General features: G+C 43.3%; 1 protein-coding gene across 6 annotated transcripts in view; it reads left to right on the top strand.

Annotated features, from left to right (window-relative positions):
* The first annotated feature begins 13266 nt into the window (after nt 1-13266).
* The window catches only part of LOC121097237 (integrator complex subunit 6-like), a 41887-nt gene continuing 31377 nt past the window's right edge, over nt 13267-23776 (top strand). For 3 of the 6 annotated variants that reach the window (XR_005830875.1, XR_005830874.1, XM_040613947.1), the window contains exons 1-2: nt 13281-13599; nt 13688-13765. Coding sequence is in view for 4 of the 6 variants with exons in the window: in XM_040613947.1 (XP_040469881.1) it covers nt 13489-13599; nt 13688-13765 (189 nt within the window). In the remaining 2 variants the exon portion in view is untranslated. Of the gene's footprint in view, nt 13600-13687; nt 13766-23776 lie in introns of all 6 variants that reach the window. The other 3 variants (XM_040613950.1, XM_040613949.1, XM_040613948.1) reach the window with 3 other exon arrangements.

Here is a 23776-nt window from a genome sequence, read left to right on the forward strand (position 1 = left end):
ATTGCCCTGTGTAAGTTGCTGAAGACCAGACTGCAAATGTCACCTAATTTAAATTAAAAAGGCAGGAAGTGTAAAATTTTTCCAAAACCCCTCAAACTTGTAACTAATAGTCAAAATTCTGTCTACTGGTGAAGAAAAGGAGGTACACAGCAGTCAAGGTGATTTTCAGTGACAGAAGTGCTTTTGGCTCCTACTGATTGGACTTTGATTTCTCCCTCAGTGAATGAGAATAAAACACACCATGTGAGGCATGTTGGATGTAAGTTAGTTTAGAGGACTATTAACAGTTGGGATTAATATTTGTCACTAAACCAAAATATTGGCAAGTACACAAGTAATAGGGAAGTGTCACTGTTTTTCAGTCTTGCTGGTTGTTTATGCTCCACTTTAAATTTTTGCTGAGATACAAAAGGCCTGACTTTCACACAAACTAATAATTTAATTAGTACTAGAACTGCATGACAAGCCTGTAACTATGGTTAGGTAGAAGTGTTTGACTTTGTTATGATGCTAAACCAGATCTGGGCTCATCTGGAGAGCTGTTTTTAGTCTGGCAGTAGTTGGGTTTAACTGGACCTTCTTTCCTTGCTCTGCAGGATTTTGGGGTGGACATCTGGGATGGCTTAAGCCACTGGATAAAGTTTGGGTCCCCTTAAGGGAGTAACAAACAGTCCCTGGCCTTTGAGGCCAGAAATTCGTATTTTCTTCACTGATTTCTCTGAAAATTGACATGTTTCTCCCTCCCAAGACTGAAAAGGAATGTGTTGTTGAAACAGCAGGTTGGCCTCGATGCTGCTCAAGCCCACTGAGTTTTTGTTCAGCTGCTGTTTTTGAGGCCTGCCTACTTCCAATTTTAACTGTTTATCAAATATCTTCAGAACTAACAATGCAGACTATCGGTATATGTAAATCTGATGGGTTTGCTAAAGCAGATTGCGTATAGTTTTCATTGACCTTGGCAGCAATAAACAACAGTGTTTTCAGAGGGAGGACTGAGTTTCTCTGTATATTTGTTGTGCTAGGTCTTGGTTCAGGATTTTTTCCACTATCGTCTGTTAAAATTTGGTTTATGTCCTGTGTGAGACAGTGACTGATGCTGAAATCCTCCAGTGCCTTTTGGAAATGCAACAGAAGCAACTTCCAGCCCATGTCATAGGAAACGTGCATGATCCTATGAATAAAAATTAAGATGAAAGCAGGGTGTGTGGGAAGACCTGGTGGTGACAGAATCATTCCTGGCTGCTTTCTTGGTTGGAGAGCAATCACAAAATGAGGATTTTTACCAAGCTTGTTTAGATCCTCATAAGTGGATTTTGGCAGGAGGCAGGATGTGGCCACTGCCAGCTGCCTTGCTGAGCTGTGTGTATTCTGTACCTCTGTAAAACTAATGATTAGGCTATGATGAGAAAATAAACCTCAGTAGGAAAGAACAGTTAGCAAACCCCTGAAGTTCATTGTCTGCAAAAAGTCCCATTTTGTAGATAGGTTTGCTTTATTTTAATAATATTAGGGGAAACGCTCCATTTTGAGACAGAAGGCATAGTGTAGACCAGGCCTATGAAATTAGATAGCACTCTTTTGCCTATCTACTGGGAAAAGGAGCAGCTGAGTATAATGTTTGCACACAGGCAGCTCTCTGTAGTGTTTCAAGAAAGGCTTTGAAAAAGATAATATTCTCATTTTTTACTTTAACAAAAAATTGCACTGACTGCAAGAGCCTCCATGTTATACTTGCAGCAATTACAGCAGTTTTCTGTGGCGTTGCTGCAGCCCTACCCTCCCTGTTTGCCACATCACCAGCTCCTGGTAGCCAGCGGTGCTGTGGCTGGGCCAGTCCTGGAGCCCAGAGGCAGAGGGTCCACCGGACAGCTTTCTGAGACTGCAAGCAAGCGAGCTGCAGCTCCACAAGAGGGGGAAATACGAGTCCAGCTTGATGACAGATACCCTTTGCTGCTTTTGTTTTAAAATAGTAAATGAGGAAGAAAAATATTATGGTTGTATCTGGTATGCAGCAGGGCTTTAAAGTTGCATTTACTTACCTTCCAAGCTTTCCACATACCCCTTATTTGACCAGAGGTTTGCAAACGTGGCTATGGGAGGGTTGCAGGGGTAATTGGCTGACAGCCTGGGGACTGCATTTAATTAGCAAGGAATGCACCGGCTGTGGCTGCATTCCCTGTAGGAGCAGCAATCCACGTAGCTACAGGTGCTGTCCTGCTCTCTCTTCAGGCCCGGGGACAGCCCTTCTTCACGCAGGAGCGCTGCACACAGGAAAAAATATGTTTGGATATCACTATCAGAACAAAAGTCTTTCTGTTTGTTGCCCTGCCAGTGATGTCAGGCAGTATCTTTGCATTTAGGGTCCTACTGCCCTCTTAGGCTTATACTAGATGAATCTCTGGTTGTCCAAACGTTGGTGGATTCACATTTTTTAATGCCTACGATTAACCATTTCAGGGCAGCTGGGCCTGACTGACTAGCATCAGCTGCTGATCTTACTGAGTTCATCTGGAGTTTCAAGTGATTGATACCTCCGAGAATTAAGCTCAAAGTGCACTGGGCTAGACTGCCTAGAGCTAAAATACCCACAGTCAAAGCCCATTAACTGAGATGTCTGCATTTCACTGAAATTCTCTTTGGAAGGCTGAGGCTAATTTTTCCTCTGTTGCCACCATTCTGAAGTGTTGTGCCTTGATATTCTAAGATGTAATACACTGTTAAGATTTAGAAGAAAAAAGTAGTCAAATGGCTGAATACCCTCTTTGGTACTAATTTCTAAATTAAAAAAATTTGTTTCTATTTCTATGATCTTTTTAGTTTTATCAGTTGATTCTGGTTGCCTGGGACGTGATTCAGGTGAGCTCCTGTTATGTGTATCAAAAGGTAGTATATGGTTTCAGTTTATTAAGTTATGCATTTTTTTGTAATTGAGGCTCTTCCTATAGAACACAGGAACCTTGTTAGACCTATGCTTCTTTCTGGGCTTGTTTTCCTTCTGATCTACGCTTTTTTTTTTCACAGTTACTTTTCAAAGTGGTTTTTTACTTGTTTTGCTTCCGTGAATCTGTTCTCCTACCATTTTCATTTTTCTCCTGTCTGTGTTCCTTAATGTGTGTGAGCACTGAGGAGTGTTGAGCACCTGGGGAAGGGCAAAGAGGCTGTGAGCTCTTAGTAGGAAACTCCGAAGTGTTGGCACCGAGATACTAACTCTTGAAGGGTACAGTCCAGTATCAATGACTCTCTTCCCAGGGCGGTCACGTTAGCAGGGGTGCAGAACAACTTAGGACCCCCCAGCCTTACTGCAAGTATACCCCTTGCCTTAAGATTTTTTGTTCAGTGTGTTCTGAAGCTGAGAATACAAGTGCTATGGAAACCTTGAGTCATCAGTAGCTCATCACAGATTCCCACTGTGCTAGACCATCACTAGGCTTTTGTGGTCTTCCCCCTTGAATTTGTAATCCTGTTTCATTTTTTGTATATCTGTAAAGTCTGTGCCCAGCACTCATCACCCACCACATCCTTTTCCTTCCCTCCTACTGTGCTGCTTTCTCCTCTTTCTTTTCTGCCCGGCTGCTGGATAGTAAAATGAAGGAGCAGGAGGGGGGTGTGCTGGGAGGAAAGGGGAGATTGCAGCAGGGCAAGGGAAGGGGGCAGCAGGAGAGGGTAGGACTGCTGGGAGGTAAAGGACAAGCTGCCTCTCCTTGTCTCAGGGATGCTGTAGAGTGTGTGTGCTTTGTGCAAGGCTGGGGAAGTGTTGGGGTGATGAATGAACATGTTGTGACATGGGAAATAGCTGGCACAAACTCCCAGTTCAGTTGGATTTTCCTTGCAAACACAATGGGTTTAGCTGAATAGGGAATAATTGAAGTTTGAAAATGTTTCTGTCTCTGTTCTGAAATTGTTTGGAAGAGAATTGGCGTTACTACAGCCTTTTTTTTCTTTTTTTTTTTTTAAAGACTGGGCATGATCATAATTGGAAATTCTTGTCTTTTGTAAATGTTGCACATAAAATCTTTTATTGCAGTTACTATTTTTTAAAATGAAACTGAGTGACTTCAGGGTGGAGTTTCTGGTTTTTCTTTTTGTTTGTTTGTTTTTCCTTGCTGTCTGAGGTAAATTGTTACTTTCACTTGGCTATGGAGAGCAGTTGTTCTGTTGCCTTTTCTTTCTTTTTTTGTAGATAGTACCAAATTATTATTGGGGACTGGGGAGCTTTTTGACCAAGAATGGAGAACAGCTGCATTTTCTACCCTTTGAATATGAGATACAGAGGCTACAATTAAATACCAAAACATAGGATTAACATTTTCCTTGTTTTAACCTGAGATTAGCACTTTGATAGCTAATGTAATGTTCTCTCTCTGCACAATTACAAGTGTGGTTGCTCTAGGGAAAAGGAGTGGGGGGGAGGAAGGAGAGGAGGAGGAGGGTTGGATCCTGAAGCTCTGCCAGAAGCATCTCTTGCTCTCAGAGGAAGCCTGCTGGAAGATGGAGAAGAGCCGAGCAGAAGAATGCAGAGAACAGTTTAGTTTACTGCTTGTAACTGATGTGCAACACACTGCTTCATAGCTCCACACTGAACAACAGGAACTGCCACGCTGTTTCCAGGAACAGTCAGCGGCAGATGCTTAGCGATGAAGAAAAAGGCCACATACTGAATCATTTTGACTTGGTGTCGCTTCCTCCCAGCTTTGGGAAATCAGCTGGGTATGGGTTTGAAAACCCGAAAAGTTTCACCTAAGCTACTGTGTTTATTTGCTGCTGATCACACTGTCCCCCATGAATTTGTTTAATGCCTTTTAAAATCCATTTTCAGTCTCCACAACCTCCTGAGGCACTGACTGCCACAACGCAATTATGGACGGTATGAAACAGTACTTCCTTTTGGGTGTGTTTGTTTTAAACCTGCTGCTTAATGACTTTGTTGGATGCCCCCTCAGCTTTTGTACTGCAAAAGAAAGTGAACAATTATTCTGTATTTACCTTCTCCATTCAGCATTTTATAGACTGCTGTAATTTCCCTCTGCAGTCATCTTTTTTTCTTCAACCTGAAGAGCTTTTCTCTATTTAATTTCTTCTTGTAGCAAAGCTGTTCTTTATCTCAAAAAAGATATATGTGGGCTTTTTATTACTTCTCTTTCTTTTTCCTCTCAGACAAAAGTGTCAAGGAAACCTTATACAGGAATGTCATAGTTGAAGGATTCTTTGGTGCCTCTTTGTGCCAAAATAATTAGCTTTCAGCTCTTGGAAATTGCCAAAAACTTCTGAAAGAAAACTGTTCCTGTAACCCTCTCCAGTTTGAGGTTGTATTCATGTCCAAAACTAGGTAAGAGCACGCAGCAAGTAAACAGAAGTTGTCTGAATTTGAAGTTCTCGTTTGCTGCCAACAAACCTTCAAATGTAACACACAAAAATTGAGTGAGTGCAAGGAAGTGACGAAATTGGGACCTGAGAGAGATCAGGAAGTCCAGTAATTCAGTCTGCACTGAGCAAGGCCAGCAGCATTAAACAGGAACAAAGATAGCAACTCCAGGGAGGGCAGAGGGGTGGGTTTTTTTCCTACTTGGTCCAGAATAAGCACAATATCTTATATAGTGTGTAAATCTTTAGATACAGAGGAGGAAAAGAGCACACTTTTATTTACAATTTCTATGTTCCTATTTGGCATAAATACTCCATTTGGGAGGCAGATGCAAATGTCTTCAGATCCAGGCATGAGCATGTGCAGGGGACACCTTGCTGCCTTCTCAGTCTGGCAAAATCACACAGCTCTTCTGCCTTGTGTCCTTTTTTCTTACTCCATTGCATTTGAGCTGACTCTTCAAGACTGCACACCTATTGCTTGCCTGCTGCTGTGTCTCAGTTCTTTGGATTTCCCATCTGATCTGTGCTGCTGGCAACACGGTTGTACTGTGCTGTCTGCTCCTGCCATCTCCTCCTTTCATGCTACTGCACAGAGAGCTGGTCTTGCAAGACAACGTTGTGTCTCTATCTAAGCTCTTCCTGGAACCTTGTTTCTTCCAAACGCCTACCAGATACCTCAGGAGAAGAGCCTTCGCTTCCCCTTCCTCATTATTTATCTTAAAAAAAAATATATATATTGAAGAAAGATCTTAGTTTTATTCTCCTGTGCACTTGCTTTTTGCTGAGTTCCTTCTAGCTTCAGGAGTGCGGCTTAGGCCTTTCTCTCCTGTCCCGCCTTGCTGTCGTCTTACCACCCACTCATTAGATCATGTCTGAAATTAGCTTGCAAGAACTACAGGGCAGGGTTGATTTTTCTTGCCTCTTTAGTGAGGACTTGGCACAGTTTTGTGTGGTTTTGAAAAAACAGTAAAAACAACAATAACCATCCCTTGTGCAGCTGGGAAAACCAAGGTAGGAAAGCCAGGTACCTATGGAAGATGCTGGTGAAGACCTGTGGCAGAGCCAGCAGGAGCTCACATAGCACCAAAGCTTGTGCTCAGAGTAGATAATTCTGTCTGCTTCTGTAACTGTCTTCAATGATGAATAGTCATTAGGATGAAATATTTGGATTCCGGGGGGGGGGGGGGGGGGGGCGAGAAAATATTTTGCAAAAAATGCTTATGGTGAAATGCAACGCTTTTATTGCACAGTTTTGCTGTAGTAGCTTTGGGGCGGGGGGGGGGGGGTGACAACTAAATGATGATAGAGTAAACATATTGATGCCATGAAAGTGTTCAGGTACAGTAAGATGATGATGATGTGTTAAGGTGATGTCGGAAAGCACAGAATCGTTTAGGTTGGAAAAAACCTTTCAGATCATGGAGTTCAAATGTTAACCTGGCACTGCCAAGTCCACCACTAAACCATGTCCCTAAGTGCCACATCTACGCATCTTTTAAATACCTCCAGGGATGGTGACTCAACCACTTCCCTGGGTAGCCTGTTCCAGTACTTGACAGCCATTGCGGTGAAGAAATTTTTCATAATACCTAATCTAAATCTCCCCTGGTTCAATTTGAGGCAGAAGAGACTGACACTCGCCTCACTATAACCTCCTTTCAGTTTGCTGTAGAGAGCAATAAGGTCTCCTCTGACCCTCCTCCTCTCAGGCTAAAAACCCATAGTTCCTCAGCTGCTTTTCATAAGACTTGTGCTCTAGACCCTTCATCAGCTTCGTTGCCCTTCTTTGGATGCTCTCTAGTGCCTCAGTATCTATCTCGTGGCCAGGGACCCAAAACTGAACACAGTATTTGAGGTGCTGCCTATGTTAATATTAATCCCTAAATAATACATTGGCTTCCCAGTTTGGGACCAGTAATTTGATTTTAGGTGCTCTCAGCACAGACTTAATGTTCCACAGAGTGGTGTCCCTTGACATTTTGGAGACTGTCCCTAATTTTTTGTTATTTTTTTATTTGAGAGACAAGGTGCCATGCCAGTGGGGGCACTGGGTGTGCTGGGTGGAGTGAAATGGTGCTGAGGGCTGAAAAGTGACTTGCAGAGCCAAAATTGGAAGGCTGGGACTTGCAGCAGGGTCTGGTCCGCTTTGGATCAGGCATAAGCAGGATGTGGAGTATATGGTCGGGTTAGATAAACTTTCTCTGTGGGAGGTACTTTGAACTTTGTAAGGGAGAAATTCTGTTGCAGGCAAGCCACACGTATGGTAAAATAACGTAACTGTGTCCAAAAATGAAACACCCAAGAATGGCTTTCCCTTTATGATGAATACTGTCAGTTCAGAGCAGATCCCCAGCCCACACGAGTATTTTGTCATAAAATAAATGCTGATAGGTAATTGATGAAGCAATGTTAACTTCTCACTCAGTGGCACAAATCTGTGTACCCTAGCCTAGGAAAATGACTTTCCTAATCAGTCTCTGTTGGTTCCAGTCTATTTAAAAATGTGTGTTTTCAGGTGTCAGTTCTGGTAACAATATACTGCGTTTATGACTCTTCCTCACAGAAACTCGGGCAGAAGGCTGTAGCTTTCCTTAGAAGAGGCAATTTTTTAGTCTGTCTTTACATTTTATGTTGTAGAATGTAATAAAATCCAAATCCTGCTACTTTGCACATTCATTTAATTCATATTGTTGTTTTCCACATGGGTAATACTCTGGATTTTACTTTTTTTTATAATGCCTTTCATCCAAAGATCCCAAGCTGATTTGGCCTGATTCCCAGGTAGAGCTTAGCAACACTTAGCATAAGACCAGTAAAAGGAAGTAACAGGGAATTTCACGCAGTTCTTGGCTGGCTGTCAATTTAAATGCACCGACAGGTCGGAGCATCCCTGGCCCATGAGCCCCCGCTTCCCGGGGCTGTGACTGCCTGGTGCAAGTCTCTCCTGTCTCAGCCAGAAATTCCTCTCCTTTTTCTTTTTCTCCTCCTCCAGAACAAGCTCTGCTGTCTCCCAGAATTTAAAACAGAGAGATGATAAATCTTTATGTGGGGGGAACTTGGTGGGAAAAATAGGGTCTTGGGGCTAGGCGATCCACCCCACTAATTTGTTATTTGCTGTTTGATCACAAAGATGCGCTAAGCTGAAACACACACTTTCAGTTTTGTACCTCCCTGCATATGTGCAGGTATATGCATGATTTTAATTTCTTTTTCTCATCTTCGTGTTTAGAGTAACTCAATTCTCCAGTTTTCTAAATTTACCAAGAAGGTTTCAGTTTCTTTTTCAGTAGCCAGAATATTTTTCAAACTTTTATTCTGAATGTTGTTTCTTCTTTGGAGAGACTCTTGGACTTTGAAACCAGCTCTCATATTGAAAGCCTTGCCTGTCTGAAAATTTGTTCCAGCTTGATTTGCTGTTCAAAGTACTGCTTCATGGATTCATTTTATGTCTCCTCGGAGACATTTTGTGAGAATTTTGCTTATCTACTATTATTGCAAAATGATCCACCATCTTAGGCAACCAATCACTTCCTCATCCCCTTTTCATTGGTCTTTAAAGCAAAATGGAAATTAAACTGTGTCTGCTGTTACGCAGACTGTGGTGATCTGGCTTTCACCTTTGGACCATGGGCAGTATTAGCTGTGCTCACATAAAAATCTTGCAGAAAGAGGAAAGATACTCTGTACCTCGTGCATAGAAAAGGGTTAACACGTGCGTGGTGGAGACAGGGAGAAAATCAGGCTGGCTGGACTCTGCCCCTTTGCTAATAGGCCTCTTTTTCTGAAGTGCATGGAAGACAGATGAAAAATCTCAGAGTTGCCCTGAATTATTTTCCTGAGCGTATAGCTTTCTCTTTTTGTGGTTAAATATGACAGTTATAGTGTAGTATTTATGCACAGTCAATAAATCAGGAGAAAACGTGCTGCAGTCAGGGCATGTATCCGTAGTACGTTCCTTATAGTTCAGTTGAAAACTGAATTCTTGAATTTGCTGAAGCCTGTGAAAAGAAATTCAGGTGCATATCTCCATGGGAGGCTTACACAAAGCCTGATGGCCCACAGTAATGTGAAATTTGCACCTCAGTGTCCATTACTGTCCTCAATCTGCAAACCCAGACTCCTAAAAGGCAAGTTTTGGATCAGGCTCCCAAACTCTTGCCTTTAGTGGAATGATTGCAGGAAGGAGATGGAGCAAGTGAAAGGGGCAGAAATCTTTAAGGGGACGAGTTACAATTTTGTGGAATTTTGTAGCGTAGTTACAAATTAGTGGTGGGGGAGGAAAGGTGCTTCTGAGCTATATCCTGGAAAATACTGGCTTGCTTTTTTCAGAGGGGGCTGTGTGACACATTGGCAGAAGCAGCCTGGCTTTTCCTAGTGTCTGGCTTAAGAGCAGCTAACTGCTGACGAGTGAGAATATTTAGCCCTGATAGAGCACACTATCCAGGGCTTAAATTTGCTCAGCTTCTGCCATCTTGAATCTAACTCCGTTTTCTCACTCCGCCATATAGTTACTGGAGCTGAGAAGGAGATATTATTTAGCACAATTTCATATCTTTCATACTGGAGTTCAGCTGTACGCAAATTACTCATGTAAACAGGGGATTTCATCTTTCAGAAAGGGACAGTATAGATCTGTGGCTGGCAAAGAGCTAAACACTTCTGAACTCTCACTGTGTTACTGAAGATTGTATCTTGTGTGGTGCCAAGCAAATTCCTTCGCTCTGGTGGCAGGCCCTTTTTTGTATGATAGGGATAATACCTCCCAGCTCACGGGATGGATTAATCAGTATTTTTATAGTAATTTAGCAGCGACCATTTTTGCTCTGGCTTGAAGCCTTTTAAATCAAACAGGAAAGTAATCAGAACAGCTGTATTACAAGACCAAGATAGGGAGCCACAGAAGCAGAGGGAGGTTTGAAGGGTTTAGCTGTTGATCCAGATTTTGAGTAGATAATTTCTGACTAAGGTATCAAGTGTGCCCCAAATTCAGATGGCTAATCGGTGCCAAAGCTGACCTCCTTCAGTGCCTAAAGGAGCATGGCTAGTGTCTCACAGACACATTACTTGTTCAGGTCAGAAAGTAGCTAGGTGATGAAAAAAAAAAAAACCAACCCAACCAAAACCAGATGAAGCAATATAAAAGTGTTAAGACAGACTGTCAGAACTAAAATCCTTTTAGAGGAACAGCTCAGATGTTGAGCTGTGTTAGGACAAGAAACAGGAAAATAATAACTTATCAGCAGAACACGGAAAAATATCACTGATCTGTTTGGTTGGAAATTGAAATTATTTTTCCTGAATTATGTTCCTTTTTGCTGTGGGATAGAATATCTACGCAGGACCTATTTCAAAATATTTAATTATAGGAGAGCTTAATCTGCAGTAGTTGTTCTGATTAATTTCCCCATAGAAACAATTCCTTTAACTATTGCACTTGAAGAAATGTAGATGAGCATAATTTCAATTAAAACCCAAGAAAAAATTGAATTTTATAGATGTAACAAATGTCTGCTGCCATAGGCTGCCAGGTAGTCAGCACTGCAAACACCAATTGTATGGTGGAACAGCAAAGAACCACTCACTCTAGCTGCATTCATACACATTAGCAACCATGGTGTCTGTTACTTTCAGGAATAAAAAGTCTCATTAAACTAAAAAAATGTCTTGCATTGTATCCAGAAAATTGCTAGATTTCAGCTCTTGTGGTGTCCAGCAGGAACAGGCTTCAAAAGCCAAAATCTTCAGCAGAGAAAGGGGGAGAGTATGTAAACCTTGCCTGCTGCTGCCCTTGGAAAGGTCAGCCTCTGAAATGGGAAACAAGAGAGTTTCATCTTGACCTTTAAACACTATGCTTGAATGCGAGAGAAGCGGCTTTTAGGTATCTGGCAGTCTGAAATAAAAAAAAAAAAAAAAAAAGGGTGAGGGTATGAACTTCTAATTGCTTAGCATTTCATATGGTCTGACTTGAGAACACTGTACGATGCAGGGCCTCTAGGTTGCCAGTTTGAATTGGCTGAGGTCAGCTGGAGTCCGAAGTTAGTCTCTGATCTCAGCTGGCTGATGCGAGAGAAATGCATAGGTGGCCTCATCAAGTTCTCGGTGCTGGGACCTAGCGGTATTAGCTGGCATCTTCTATCAATAGTTTAGTTTCCATTCACCCCTTAGCAAATCTATTCCTATTGAGGAGTTGTCTTTCCAGGCTACCATGCATCTGTACAAAAATATGGTGTCTACATTTTTGCCTTATCTATAGAGATTCAAATCTCATTTCTTTCAGTCTGGCTCTATTCATGTGCACTAATCACTTGCGTAAAAATATGTATCGGTTTATCCCTCCTGGCATTTCTTACATGATTGTTAAAATTCAGAAACCTTGATCACAGTTGCACTCACACATACACAACCAAGGGAGGCCTGGGTAACAGAATGGAGCTTCCAAGTTTGATACTATCTGTTTTCAAAATAAGCTGCTTTTCAGCTATTAATTTATCCACTTTTGGTTCACTAAAATAAAATAATTTGATAATGTTAGATGAAAAATATTTGCAGATGTTATGATTTTTGAAAAGAAAACTTATTTCTGAAACCTATATAGACTTGTCACTGTCTTAGATTCAGATGTTGGTTTTTTTTCGGTGACAAAAGGGACAAGTACATCTCTGAACTAAATGAATTTATATCTCCAGATAGTTCGATCAAGATGGGTAATGATCTCTTCACAAACATGCGTATTTTGTAATGCTTTGTAATGGGGATTTTAGAACTCACCTGTGGTGTTGTGAAACACTAGTATCGTCCAAATGCTTCACAAAAACGGGAGTGAAAACTGAAACTGCCTCTTTGCTTGTTGTTCAAACGAATGGCAAACAAAATCAGCAGGAAAAGCCTCTGGAGCGTAAAAGCGTTGGAAAATACTATCGGTTTCTTAATTATTGTTTTAAACTAAGATTCATATTGACAGCGCTGCTTTTGTGTTTTTTGGATTCGATCCTGGAAGCAAACAAGCATTCACGAGCAGGCATAGTGCTAAATATTTCCTCAGTCTCATTCCACTTATCCAGTTACAGTCACTAGTAGCTGCTCGGGCCTGTGCAGGGCAGGGGCCTGTCCCGTCCCAGCCTGCTCCAAGGCTCAGGCCTCCATTTTTTTTCCTGAGGACACTTTGATCCCTTCTTTCAGGCTAAAACTTTTTTATTTTTCTGGTGCGTGTTCACCTGAGCGGGAGGAAGTTGCCCAGGGCTTTATGTCTTTTCAAAAAGCGTTGCCACGGTTAATTTGTTGCCACCCGGCCCTGCTGCAGGTGCTGTGTGTGACACGCCGCTCTGCTGCGGCCCCTGAAGATGGCCGTTACCTCACGTGGAGGGCTGAGGATTTAGTGCTTAACTGAAACCTCTAAAGAGCAGAACCGGAGGGATTATATCACCGGGTGATTAGCCGAGCTGCGTTGCTCGCTCCCCCAGGGCCAGCCTGCGGCTCCTGCCCGCTCCCCTCAGCCACAGCAGGGCTCCCCGGTCGTCGAGGGCTGTGCGGGCCGCGATGCCGGGCCGCGGCGAGGGTAGGCCGCGGCGGGCAGGTGTGAGGCATCGGCCCGGCCAGAGGGCGGCCGCGCGGTGACTCAGCCGCAGGGACCGGCAGGTCACCTGGGCGGGCGGGGGGGCGCGGGTCTGTGGGGAGGCGGCGGTGCCGCCGACCGCCGTGGGCAGCCCGCGGGGCGGGGCGCCCCTGGGGCGAGGGGCGGGGAGCCCCGCAGAGGGGCGGGGCGGGGTGACAGGTGCGGCGCGCGCGCGCGCGCAGGGGTCCGGTGGCGGCGCCTCCCGCGTCCCTCGTCACCCCGCCGCCTCCCCGCTCCCCCGCTCCGCCATGAATATGCAAATGTCGGTATAATTGGCAGCCAATGGCGTGCGCGCTGGTCACATGGTGCTGGTGGAAGCTCAGGGAAGAGAAGTTGAGTCTCGGCGAACACAGGCAGCTCAGTACCGAGCCGCAGCGGCCGCAGCCGGAGCCGAGCCGGGGAGGGCGGGCGGACGGACAGGCGGCCGGCCGGCCAGGGGGAGCGAGTGAGCCGCTCCCCCCCCCTCCCTCCTCCCCGCGGGGTGCCCGGCGGGCCGGGGCTCTGCCTGGACCATGCCGATCCTCCTCTTCCTCATAGACACGTCCGCCTCCATGAACCAGCGGGCGTATCTGGGCACCAGCTACCTGGACATCGCCAAGGGCGCCGTGGAGATCTTCATGAAGGTGAGTGCGGGGCCGGGGGGGGGCCGCCGCCGCCGCCCCGGTCGCCCCCTTCGCCCGCTCACGCCGCTTCTCTCCGCTCTCTCCGCAGCTGCGGGCCCGGGACCCGGCCAGCCGCGGCGACAGGTACATGCTGGTTACCTTCGACGAGCCGCCCTATTGCATCAAGGTAATAACCCCCCCGCGGCCACCCCGGAACCCCCGCGGCCGCCCCGGCCCCGCCGCGGGGCCGCCCTTGGCGTGGCGGCGGCGCGGCGCAGCCCCGTCCGGCCCGGCGGCGGCAGCAGCAGCCTGTGAAGATGGCGGACATTTTGCTTTTGTATGGAGGAGAGAGGCTGAGGGCGCTGCTGAGATGGAGGAGGGGGGGGGGAGGAGACGGACGGGAGCGTGATTCACCGCCCCGGCGTGGCGAGGGAGGCGGGCGGCCGGCCCCGCTCCGCCTTCCCGGCCGTTTCTCGCCCGCCTCCCGTGAGGCGGTGGCTCCGGCGGGGGCCGCGCCTCGCCTCGGGCCTCTGCCGCGGGTCCCGGCCCTCTCGCAGCCGTTGGCTGGGGGTGTCCCGGCCGGGCTGCGGGGGCACGGCGGGAGGTAGCGCCCTCCTGGCATCCGCGGGACCCCCCCCGGTAGCGGGACGTCCCGCCGCTCCGCCCGCGGGACGGAGGCGCCCGGCGCCGTTTGCCGCCTGTGCGCGGCGAGGAGAAGCGGCGACGCTGGGGCTGCCCCCTCCCTCCTGCACCGGTTTGGCGTGAGGGGCCCGTGGCCGCGGCTCGGGTGGGCACCTCGCTGCGGGGCCGTGGCGGCCCGGGGCGCCCGGGCTGGCCTCTCCCGCCTCGGCCCTGAGGCAGGCAGGCCCATGCCATTTGTCACGGCCACTGCGCCACAGGTTATGCCAAGAGCAGAAAAACATCGGGGCGCTGTGTCCCTTATACCGGAGCCTTCAACTTGCTGGTAGAAACGTTCATTTAAAACATTCAAATAAAGTGTGCCACAGGAAACATCATCGCTGTGGGAGCTTTAGAATCTTCCTGAACACTCCTGGGTTAGGGCTGTGTTTGCCACGACTAAGACAGTAGTTGTCGTAACCGCCGGGCCTTGTGCCCGTACTGCCAGGGCCGAAGAGTTTTGTGTAAAAAATTCCTTGCCGGTCATCCCAGAGAAGAAAAGAGAACCCTCTGTAGATCCCCCAGCTAAAACTTCTGGAAGAGAAGAACTTTTAAAAATAAGCGTGCTGACTGCTGCTGTCTATTCACATCTTTGATAATGAGGAAACTTAATTATCAGGAACTATGAATCTTGGCTCCTTTCATCAGCAATATATTTACAGAGCTAAAAAGTACAGCCTGCTTTCCAAAGTGACAGGAGTGATTTAGTGAGTCAGTATTTACTGTTTGCTACTGCAACTTTTGTTTCCTTGGTAGAAGGTGTGGAAGTAATCATATTTCTGTGAGCTGAAACCATCCTTCTTGAGTTACAGAAACCTGCTGTCTGTCAAAAAGCCTAGGTCTGCCTAGGAGAGAGGTTTTTCAGACATAATACACGCATCCTTTTCCCCATCCATGTTTCTGGCTGGATGCAAAACCCAAATCTTTGTTATCCCACTGTGAACTGTACATTTGTAAGGGGTTTTTCTCCTAGTTTTGTGTTGGGTATTTTGCAAGTACACCTTTATTACACTTGAGAAGGAAACCTTTCCACTGCAGTGACAGCAAGCATACTGGTGATTTAATAAAAAAACCCCAAACTCTTCTGCTGGCGGTGTGTGTGGTAATGCGACAGGTTATTACCACATACGTACTCAGATTTGCTGAGGAAGATCCTTACGTTTAATGAGCATCTGTGTACGTTCTAATGTACTAATGAGCATCTGACTGTGTTCCCAGTTTTAGTAAATAGTAATTGAAATAAATGGGACTGTGTGATACCCATCATAGTGTTCAATCTTGTTTAACGTACAGTAAATGGTCAAGGGGAAAAAAAAAAAGTATTGTAGTTCTTGTAACTTGCTAGCATCGTTCCTTATGAATTTATTTTTCGATCTTTAGCATACCGATTTTTTTAAATCTGACCTTAAACAGTCTTAAAATATTTTTTCAAAACTTAGTAATTTGTGTAGGAACAGGCTGCAGCTCCAACAAGTACATTTATAATAATTATGATTACAACTCCAGTTGAACTATTATGTAAAGACTTCATGGCTTAAACTAGTGTGGTTAGGCTATCATCGTGTCTCTTGCTAGAGCAGACAAAGCCTTACAGCAACAGCATGATTTCTTCCCCTGTTTGAAGACATGTTCTCAAGACCTTTTACTGGTATTTTTGATGCTTCTCTTGTGTTTTCTAACAACCACAGGCCAGGAAAACTTTCTGATCTAGGCTATATTCTGTATGTTTTACAAAAGATGCTTGTAAAAGAAATAGAGTTTAGTTTCTTTGCTAACGCTGCTATAGTCAGACAATCTCTCTTGATTGATTTAGAGAAGGAGAAAAGAAACTTGACAAGTGAATGTGTTTTGCAAATCTGCTTTCCAAGTAAGTGCAGTAAGGTTTTGGTTAGTGGCTGCTTTAATGTCTTTTTTTCTTCATGATTTACACTAATTAAATTATATAATCTCACAGATAGTTCTTTAGGTTACCAGTGAAGCAACTGAGGGTAATAATCTTGTATGGAGTTGAGACCTCCTGGGAGGTAGAGGTATGATGGGAACTTCAGCTTGGATCAGGAGTAACTGTGAGACGACTGAATTTTTTTTTTGTTTCAGAATTTGTTTACGTGTAGCCTTAAAGTATTTTAAATTAACAGCACTGGTGCACTTTTGATGAGCAAGAATATCTCAAGAAAACATCATGCATATGGTAGTATTGTGCTAAGTGAAAGGATCCTGCTGTTGCACAAATCATTTCCTAAAAATACATGCAAGGTGATGTTTTTGGAACTCTCCTTAGTATAGAGGGTTTGAAATTATTTACGAGACCTGTTGCTTGTGTTTTAATTAAGTATAGCTTTCTGTTTGTGCTGCTTTTTAAAAATGGGACTATTTAGTCTCTGAGTTTGTAGTGTGGCTCTGCAAGAACTGGTGCCGTGTGTCTAAAGAGGAGGCAGGGTGCTGCCCTGGGGAGGTGGGGACAGGGAGATGGGGATGGTAGGAATCTCAGTTCCACTCCTGCAGCAAATGCCTCTGGAACCTTGTCAGCTGTTTTGCTCCTGTTTGTTACGTAATGTATAGATAATGATTTGTGACAGTAATTATGATGCAGCCATTTATAACTCTTACTTTGCTTCCAAAATACACTCCAATAAGAGACAAATATTTAATATTTTAAAAGCATGTTATGAAACATATAAATCTGTAGTTGTCAAATGATGTGATCCTGTATAGGTCAATGGAAAGATAATGTAATTTCTGTTGAATGTTGGGTCAGACTCTCACTTTATGGAATAGGAAGGAAAAATATGTTAACTCATGAGGAATGCTCAGCCTAATGTTTATAGTGTGTTTTTCTTCCACTGTGTTTGGATTAAAATTGTAATACGATGCTGTCAAGTGAGTCTGTCACAGGCTAGTGGCATGTTAGCAACAATGAAGTGAGCCAGTCTGTTCTGATTTTGGTTATGTGGCACACTTGGGAGGCTAATGATACCTATAGTAAAACTCCTTTAACCAGTAGCATGTGGCAGGTGTCTAATACAATTAAAGCACTAGAGCTTAAATGTAGGTATTGAAGGAATCTATTCTGTGTGTATCCAGTTCTCTTGGGTGAGAAAAATGGGTTGCTTGCTGTCTGGCACAGTATTTGAAATTCTTGGCCTTCTAGCTGAGATAAATGCAATATCTGATTCAGTTAATACGGTACCTGGTATGTCCTTGTTTTGAAGACTTCACATACAGGGACTGCTGGAACTCGGAGCTTGCTCCATCCCATCTGTGCTTTGACCTGGTATTGCGGTACCTCCAAGCCCTGTGTGCTGGTCCCACCCTTGTCATCCCTTGCTGTAAAACATAGCTGATTCCGACTGCCTAGGAAGGAGGGTGAAAACAGGCCAAGCGCATTACTGAGAGTTCTGCAGGGCACTTTCCCAGGCTCCCACAGTTTGTGGTTCAGAGACCCTTGCTGAGGGGTGGTATGTCAGTAAGGGCCTTCTGTGGCTTCTTCTATGTATTCACCCAGTTGCTTTTTTTGAAATCATGTAAACTTTTAGCATTCTTAGCTGCATTTTTTCCCTTTATCAAATATACGTGTTTCTCTACACCGAAGCATATGCTACAGTATAAATGACAGAATCTTAAGGCATTTAATGTTATCTTTTTTCCCTGAAGTTGTGGTGCTACAGCAGAAATACAGGGAGAAGAGAAGAGTCTTCTCATCTGCCCCCTCGCCCCAAGCTTTTCCTGTTTTCCAGTGATGCAGAAAAGGCGGAGTGAGCTTTCAGCAAGATCTACCTAGATTTCTCTGTAAATGGAGCTTATTCCAAAAATCTCTACTTAAAAGGATTTTTTAAAAAGGAAAGCAAGGTTTGGTGCCTTTTTTTTTTTTTTTTTTTTTTTTTGCTTCTTGATTTTTGTTAAACCTCATGTCCTCCAGTTTGTGGTCTGCTTGTGGATTTGTGCTGCAAATGGCTAGTTCAGGCCCAGGTGAAAAAGCAGCAATGGTAGTCTCGTGTGCAGTTATTGATTAACTGGACTGCCCTGTTCACTTGTGACTGATACCTGACTGTTGGCAGTGACATGGCCTTTCCTCAGTGCTTGAGGAATATTATTTATGGTAGGATCACAGAAATAAGGCTTTTGTTCTATGTTTTTGTGAGATTCTGTAGTATGATCTTCATAAATGATCTGACCACGAGTCAGACTTAAAGAACTTAACTTACTCTGCTGAATCTGAAATTACATGTCTTTTCCTCTTTCTGTGATGTGTTATACTGAATTCAAGAGTCACTTGTGACTACACTATAAAAATAGGCTCCCTGAATTTGAGTGCAGAAATAATGTACGTAGCTGTCTGAAAAGTAGCTCAAAATACTTAATACAGTTTGTGTGAAACACTTCACTGTTTGAGAAATGCAAGCTGGGGCTGATAGATAGGATGCCTTCCAGTTCTGTTGCTGTTCCCTGCTAGTCTGAACCTATGTTTCAGTGCTAAAGAGCTGTCTTGTGGAAGCAGCTCTTTGTGATGGGCTCTGAGCAACCTCTTCTGTTTTCCTAAAATTCTCATAAGGCGTAGCAGCTCAATGACCTTTGATTTTTGGTGTTGGATTGGGATACTTTAGACACTGGAATAGGCATTTGTAGAAGGTTAAGCATCTGTCAAAGAGTACTTAATATGAGGATAACCTGTTCATTTATGGTACTAAAATAGTGCTTCAAAACTGGGAGTCCATAAGGTCAAACTCGGTGAGAGACTACTACCTTTTCTTTTTAGTGGCACAAAAGCTTTTGCCTGCATTGTTTAATTCTGCTTTCACATAGAAGCTGTGCTGGTGTAGAATGTACCCAGTTACCACTGACTCTGCAAAGGGAGGTGGCAAATGAATGGACTGTGCTGCAAAACAGAGATGTGAGATCTATTTGTCTGTTTCTTCCAGAAATTAGTTTGGAGCTTCTGACCCTGAGCTGCAGGGAGAAAGAGAAACCCAACTGTGAAACCTGTTGAGTTTGAGGCAGAGATCGTGTAGGCTGCCTGAGGTGATAGGAAATGCATTTGTGTGTGTTCTAACTTCTGTCAAGGAAGAAAACCGGAGGAATACCTAAGCTAACCTGTAGCAAATCCAGGAGTAATTTAAACTTTTACAGGAACCTTGAGACACCAAAAACCCGTCAGTTTTATATGCAAAAGGTCTGGCTTTTGGCAAATGCAAGTACTTGGTGGTCTGACCTACGCTGTGGAAAAGGATGTATGAACAGCTGGAAATACGGTTGGAGGTTTACAAGTTGGTAGTGAGTTATGCAGGCAGAATTGTTTGGTGCGAGGTAGATAACGGCTGCAGGGGCAGGAGGGAAGCTGTTATCAGAGAGGTGCAAAAGGGAAAGAAAGCTGAGGTAAATGGGAGAGGCCTGTCTTTCTCTTCAGATATGCTGTAAATAGTGTACAAACTAAGTGAACCCACTAGCCAAGCATTGTTGGAAGGACACTCCCCCCCCAAACTAAAAAAACCCTGCAGCATATAGTACTGAAGAAGTGGATTTAAGTGTAGATAGGATACACAGTGTCTATTCTTGATAACTAATTCAGGAGGCTATGTTCTGTATTTCTTTAGTAGAAGGAGCAAGCCATTACTGTTTTATCACTGTACAGATTTTGAGACAGTAATAGCAATGTTTTTGTTTTTCTGAACACTTAACATCTTCCATTGCCTGTAAGTACTAAGCACACCTCTCCTCCAGTCCTGCAGTAACATCTTCCACTGTGCTTGGTTTGGGCTTTGTCATGGAATTTGTGCGTTTTGGGAAGCCTGACTTTCAGCATAAGCTACTGGCAGGTTAAAGCCAACAATTGCTCTTCCTCTACTAAACACAATGAATTTAAGACAAGAAACAGAAGTCACTTAATTGTTTAAGAAGCACTCATGCAAGTCCTATTTGTCTAGTTCTTTTTTTACGACAAAATAAAATGCATTTAATACTGATCAAGAATCCCCCACCAAACATTTTACGTGCTCTTTTCTATTTAACTGCCTTATCACTTAAGTTTTTGAATGGTTTGTGCTCTGTGTGCATGCATGCAAAAAGATATTTTTTTTTTCCCATTAAGCATCTATTTTTGAGTTGGACAGGCAAGGCCAGATATTTAAACGGTTCTTGTTGATGCATGTGGTAGGTTTTATTTTATATACTGTAGCGCATGTCTCATAATTTGAAAAAAAAAACTATTTTACTACAAACTTGAGAATTATCGGTTGGCGTCCCTGTAGCAAGCATGCAATACAGTATTGTAGCTCCTTTTAGCTTATAAAGGTACTAAAAGAATTCCAATAGAGAGCATCCTTTAAAAAGCACCTTGCCTTTCTTGAGAGACAACATATTGGGTAGTGCAAAGCATGTTAAAATGCTTTTAAACATTCATAAGCATGCTAGTCTTACTTCTTTCTCCCTGTCCTGAGTGACTGCTGCTTGCTGTCTGCCTTTTGTTTGTGAGTTGTAGTAAATGGCCTTTTGCAGCAAGTGGTGTGATGAGGAGAAAGCACTATACTGAGAGATTTTGTACATGGTAATGTACCTTTCCCTTTAAAAATTGCAAAAAGGTGATTAAGGTTCTGAAAGGAATCTATTTTAAATGGAAGGGCGGTTCAGAAATTAACTTAATCATAAATGTGATCAACTGAACTCTGGTTGACTGTCACTTTTATCATTGGTTTTTGAAGTTAGTTAAATACTTGAACTTGTGCTTTCACCTGCAACCTGTCTTCATGGGAAGGGAGAGTCTGTGTTGCTAGGCTAATTCTTAATAAAAATATTTTAACTTGTTTCTACAGGAACCTACAAACTAAAAGCTTGCTTTTTCATCTGAAGTGGGTTGCTGCTTTGTACTATTGATGAGATGCCAGAGGCTTTGAATGGAAACCAATATCTGTTGTTCATAGCTGTTTGTTGTGGCCATTTATTTTTTCCATCTTTTTATTTGGTTCTTTATTTGATCTTGGACACATTCAAAGATGTAAGCCCTTAAGACTACAGGATAAACTAGACAAAAGTAGATATGTTTGCACTAAGAGGCTTAACTCATCCTCAGTGCAAAGGTCGCTTTTATTTTAAAAATAGAAGCTTAAAATGTGGAATTAAACAGTTGGGCTGGATCTCCCTGGTTGTATTTTTGTAGTGAGATGTTCCATAAGAAGAAAGGTGCTTTGTGAAGTTGGTGGTTCCTGTCATGTATAATCTTTATTGGCTGCCTCCTCCCCTTTTGTGCGTTTACTATTTGAGTTTCACATGTTTGTTGTTTGTTTTTTTTAAAGGCTTCTTTTTTGTTGATATTTACAGAAGGCCTAGGCCTTGTAACCTGGTTTTGTGGTGTAGCTAAAAATATGCCCAAAATATTTCTGTGATATCTTGAAAATGGGCATTTATTCTTTTTAAGTTTTGTGAAAAACTAACATCGTATTAAATGCAGATTGTCTCACACTGGAACAATGGAAAAAGGTGCTGAAGGTTGCAGACACTTCTACAATGTTCACACTTGCGTATTTTTCAAAACAGCTTGCCAGAAATACCTGATTTGCTGCAATGGTGCAAGAGTGGTGTTCTGAGCTTATTGTGAACACGCAAAGACAAAACTTAGTGCTGTCTCCTACAGTGTTTTCATACTTCAGACTGTTGGAATTAAATGGGAGAAAGTAATTTCTGTACTGTGTGACTTGTCTTCTGGAGATCAGTGCTTTTGGAGGGAAGAGCAGTGCCAAGTCCAAGGGCCCTGTGAGAAGATTCTGGATGTCTCTAGTCTTCAGTGATTCTCTTCTTCGCTTGCTATATTTTGAATGCTTGTATCCTTGATTTTATTTAATAACGTAGACTACAAAAAAAATCAATTGAAAGAACAGTTGCTGCTGTTCTGAATTTAAATGCAGATTGTTAAGTAATTCACTCTTGTGAATGTAGAGTCTTGGCATTTTTTCTTCCTTCTTGAACTTTATTCTTAGTGTACCACGTAGTATGTAACTCTTACATTTCTGCCCCCTCCAAAAAAAGTATAGGAAGTACTAATTTAAAGACATCTACTAATTTAAAGAAATCTTTTGCTTTGCATTTTTCTTGCTAATTTTAGAATAGTCAGAAAGTAGTTGTGTACTAATTGACATCAGCTGTAAGCAGCATGTTGTAGGGTTAAGATTTTAGTAAGGTGCCCATAGACTTGCATTGGTCTGTATATTCACTCTGCAGAGTATTTGAAAGACACGGTTTCTTTTCGTGTAGGATCTGGCATTTACAAGAATCTCTGAAACTTGAGAACTACTTACTACCAGATAAGTAAACCAGAGCCTTGTTTTCTTTTAAATAGCTTTCCACATCCCCCCCCTTCTCTATATTTTTCCTTTTTGCAGCTAAAGGGCCAATCTCACATTTTACCCTGTTATTATGAGTCTTTGCTTGGGCTCCTACGCAGACTCTCCAGCAAAAGCATCACTAGATGTGTTAAATAATTATCCTAGGCTACAAAATCAACACTCCAGAACACCTTAATTTTGCTTTTTAAAGATGAAGATGATTGTTGATTTGCTTGTGTTTTCATAGATGTTTTTAAACTCTTTGAAGTGTAAAATAGCATTTAAAAAAATACAAATTTTCATAAGGTGGATGTTGTTGAACAACTAATTTGACCGAAAACAAAGATCTACAGTGTAGTTAAGCTGGTGTTGCTATGCTTTGCTTGTAAGTGGGAATAATGCATTAGTATTGGTCTTCATAGCATGTTAGTGGTAGAGCTAATAAGTTTTTGTTAACAAAAAGAAAAGAGAAGGGGTGAAAAAAAGAAGTTAGACTGCTTTGTGGGAAAATCTACATCTGTTGAACCAGAACACTTGGTGCCCTTTGCTGCTGCCAAGTGTCGTGATAGTGTTGCTCACTGGCTGGGGACGTGGTGGGCAGCCTGGGCTGGAGCAGGGCTGGTCCTGCTGGGCGGCAGGCAGCCAGCAAGCTCTGGGGACGCGCATGGGCACTTTCTTGGGCCAGCATGAAGAAGGATGCAGGGTGCTGTGGGGTAGAGTGAGGCAGTGGGTGTCTCTTTAATCAAAAGAGCTGAAGCTCAGGTCGTCATTTTTGAACGGGCCAGCTCTAGAGGAAAGATGTGACTTACCCTCCTCTAAAAATGCAAAACTGACTACAACTATGGTACCAACTCCGCCAACATATTTTTGCTGTATCAGGTTTGAAGGTGAAATGGATGTTATTTGCTAGGCTAAATAATAATATAAATTAAAAAAAATTCTCAATTTGTGTTCCTTCAGTGAGTATTTGAATTTGTGCTCTGAAGTCTGTCATATATTTTTTTTTTTTTCTTTTCCCCTCCAGCAGTTCCTTGGATAGCATTTCAGACATGAATTAAGGACATTTGTCGATTAGATGACCCCCTCTAGATTCGTTACGTTCTTGAGATTCAAAGTAAACTTGTAATATATGTAGTGCTTTGGTGCGCTGCACTAGTTGTTTGATGTGCTTTTGGAAGGAGCAGGGAGGAATGTGACAGTTTTGAAAA

This window comes from Falco naumanni, chromosome 14 (assembly GCF_017639655.2).
Source record: "Falco naumanni isolate bFalNau1 chromosome 14, bFalNau1.pat, whole genome shotgun sequence".
Taxonomy (NCBI): domain Eukaryota; kingdom Metazoa; phylum Chordata; class Aves; order Falconiformes; family Falconidae; genus Falco; species Falco naumanni.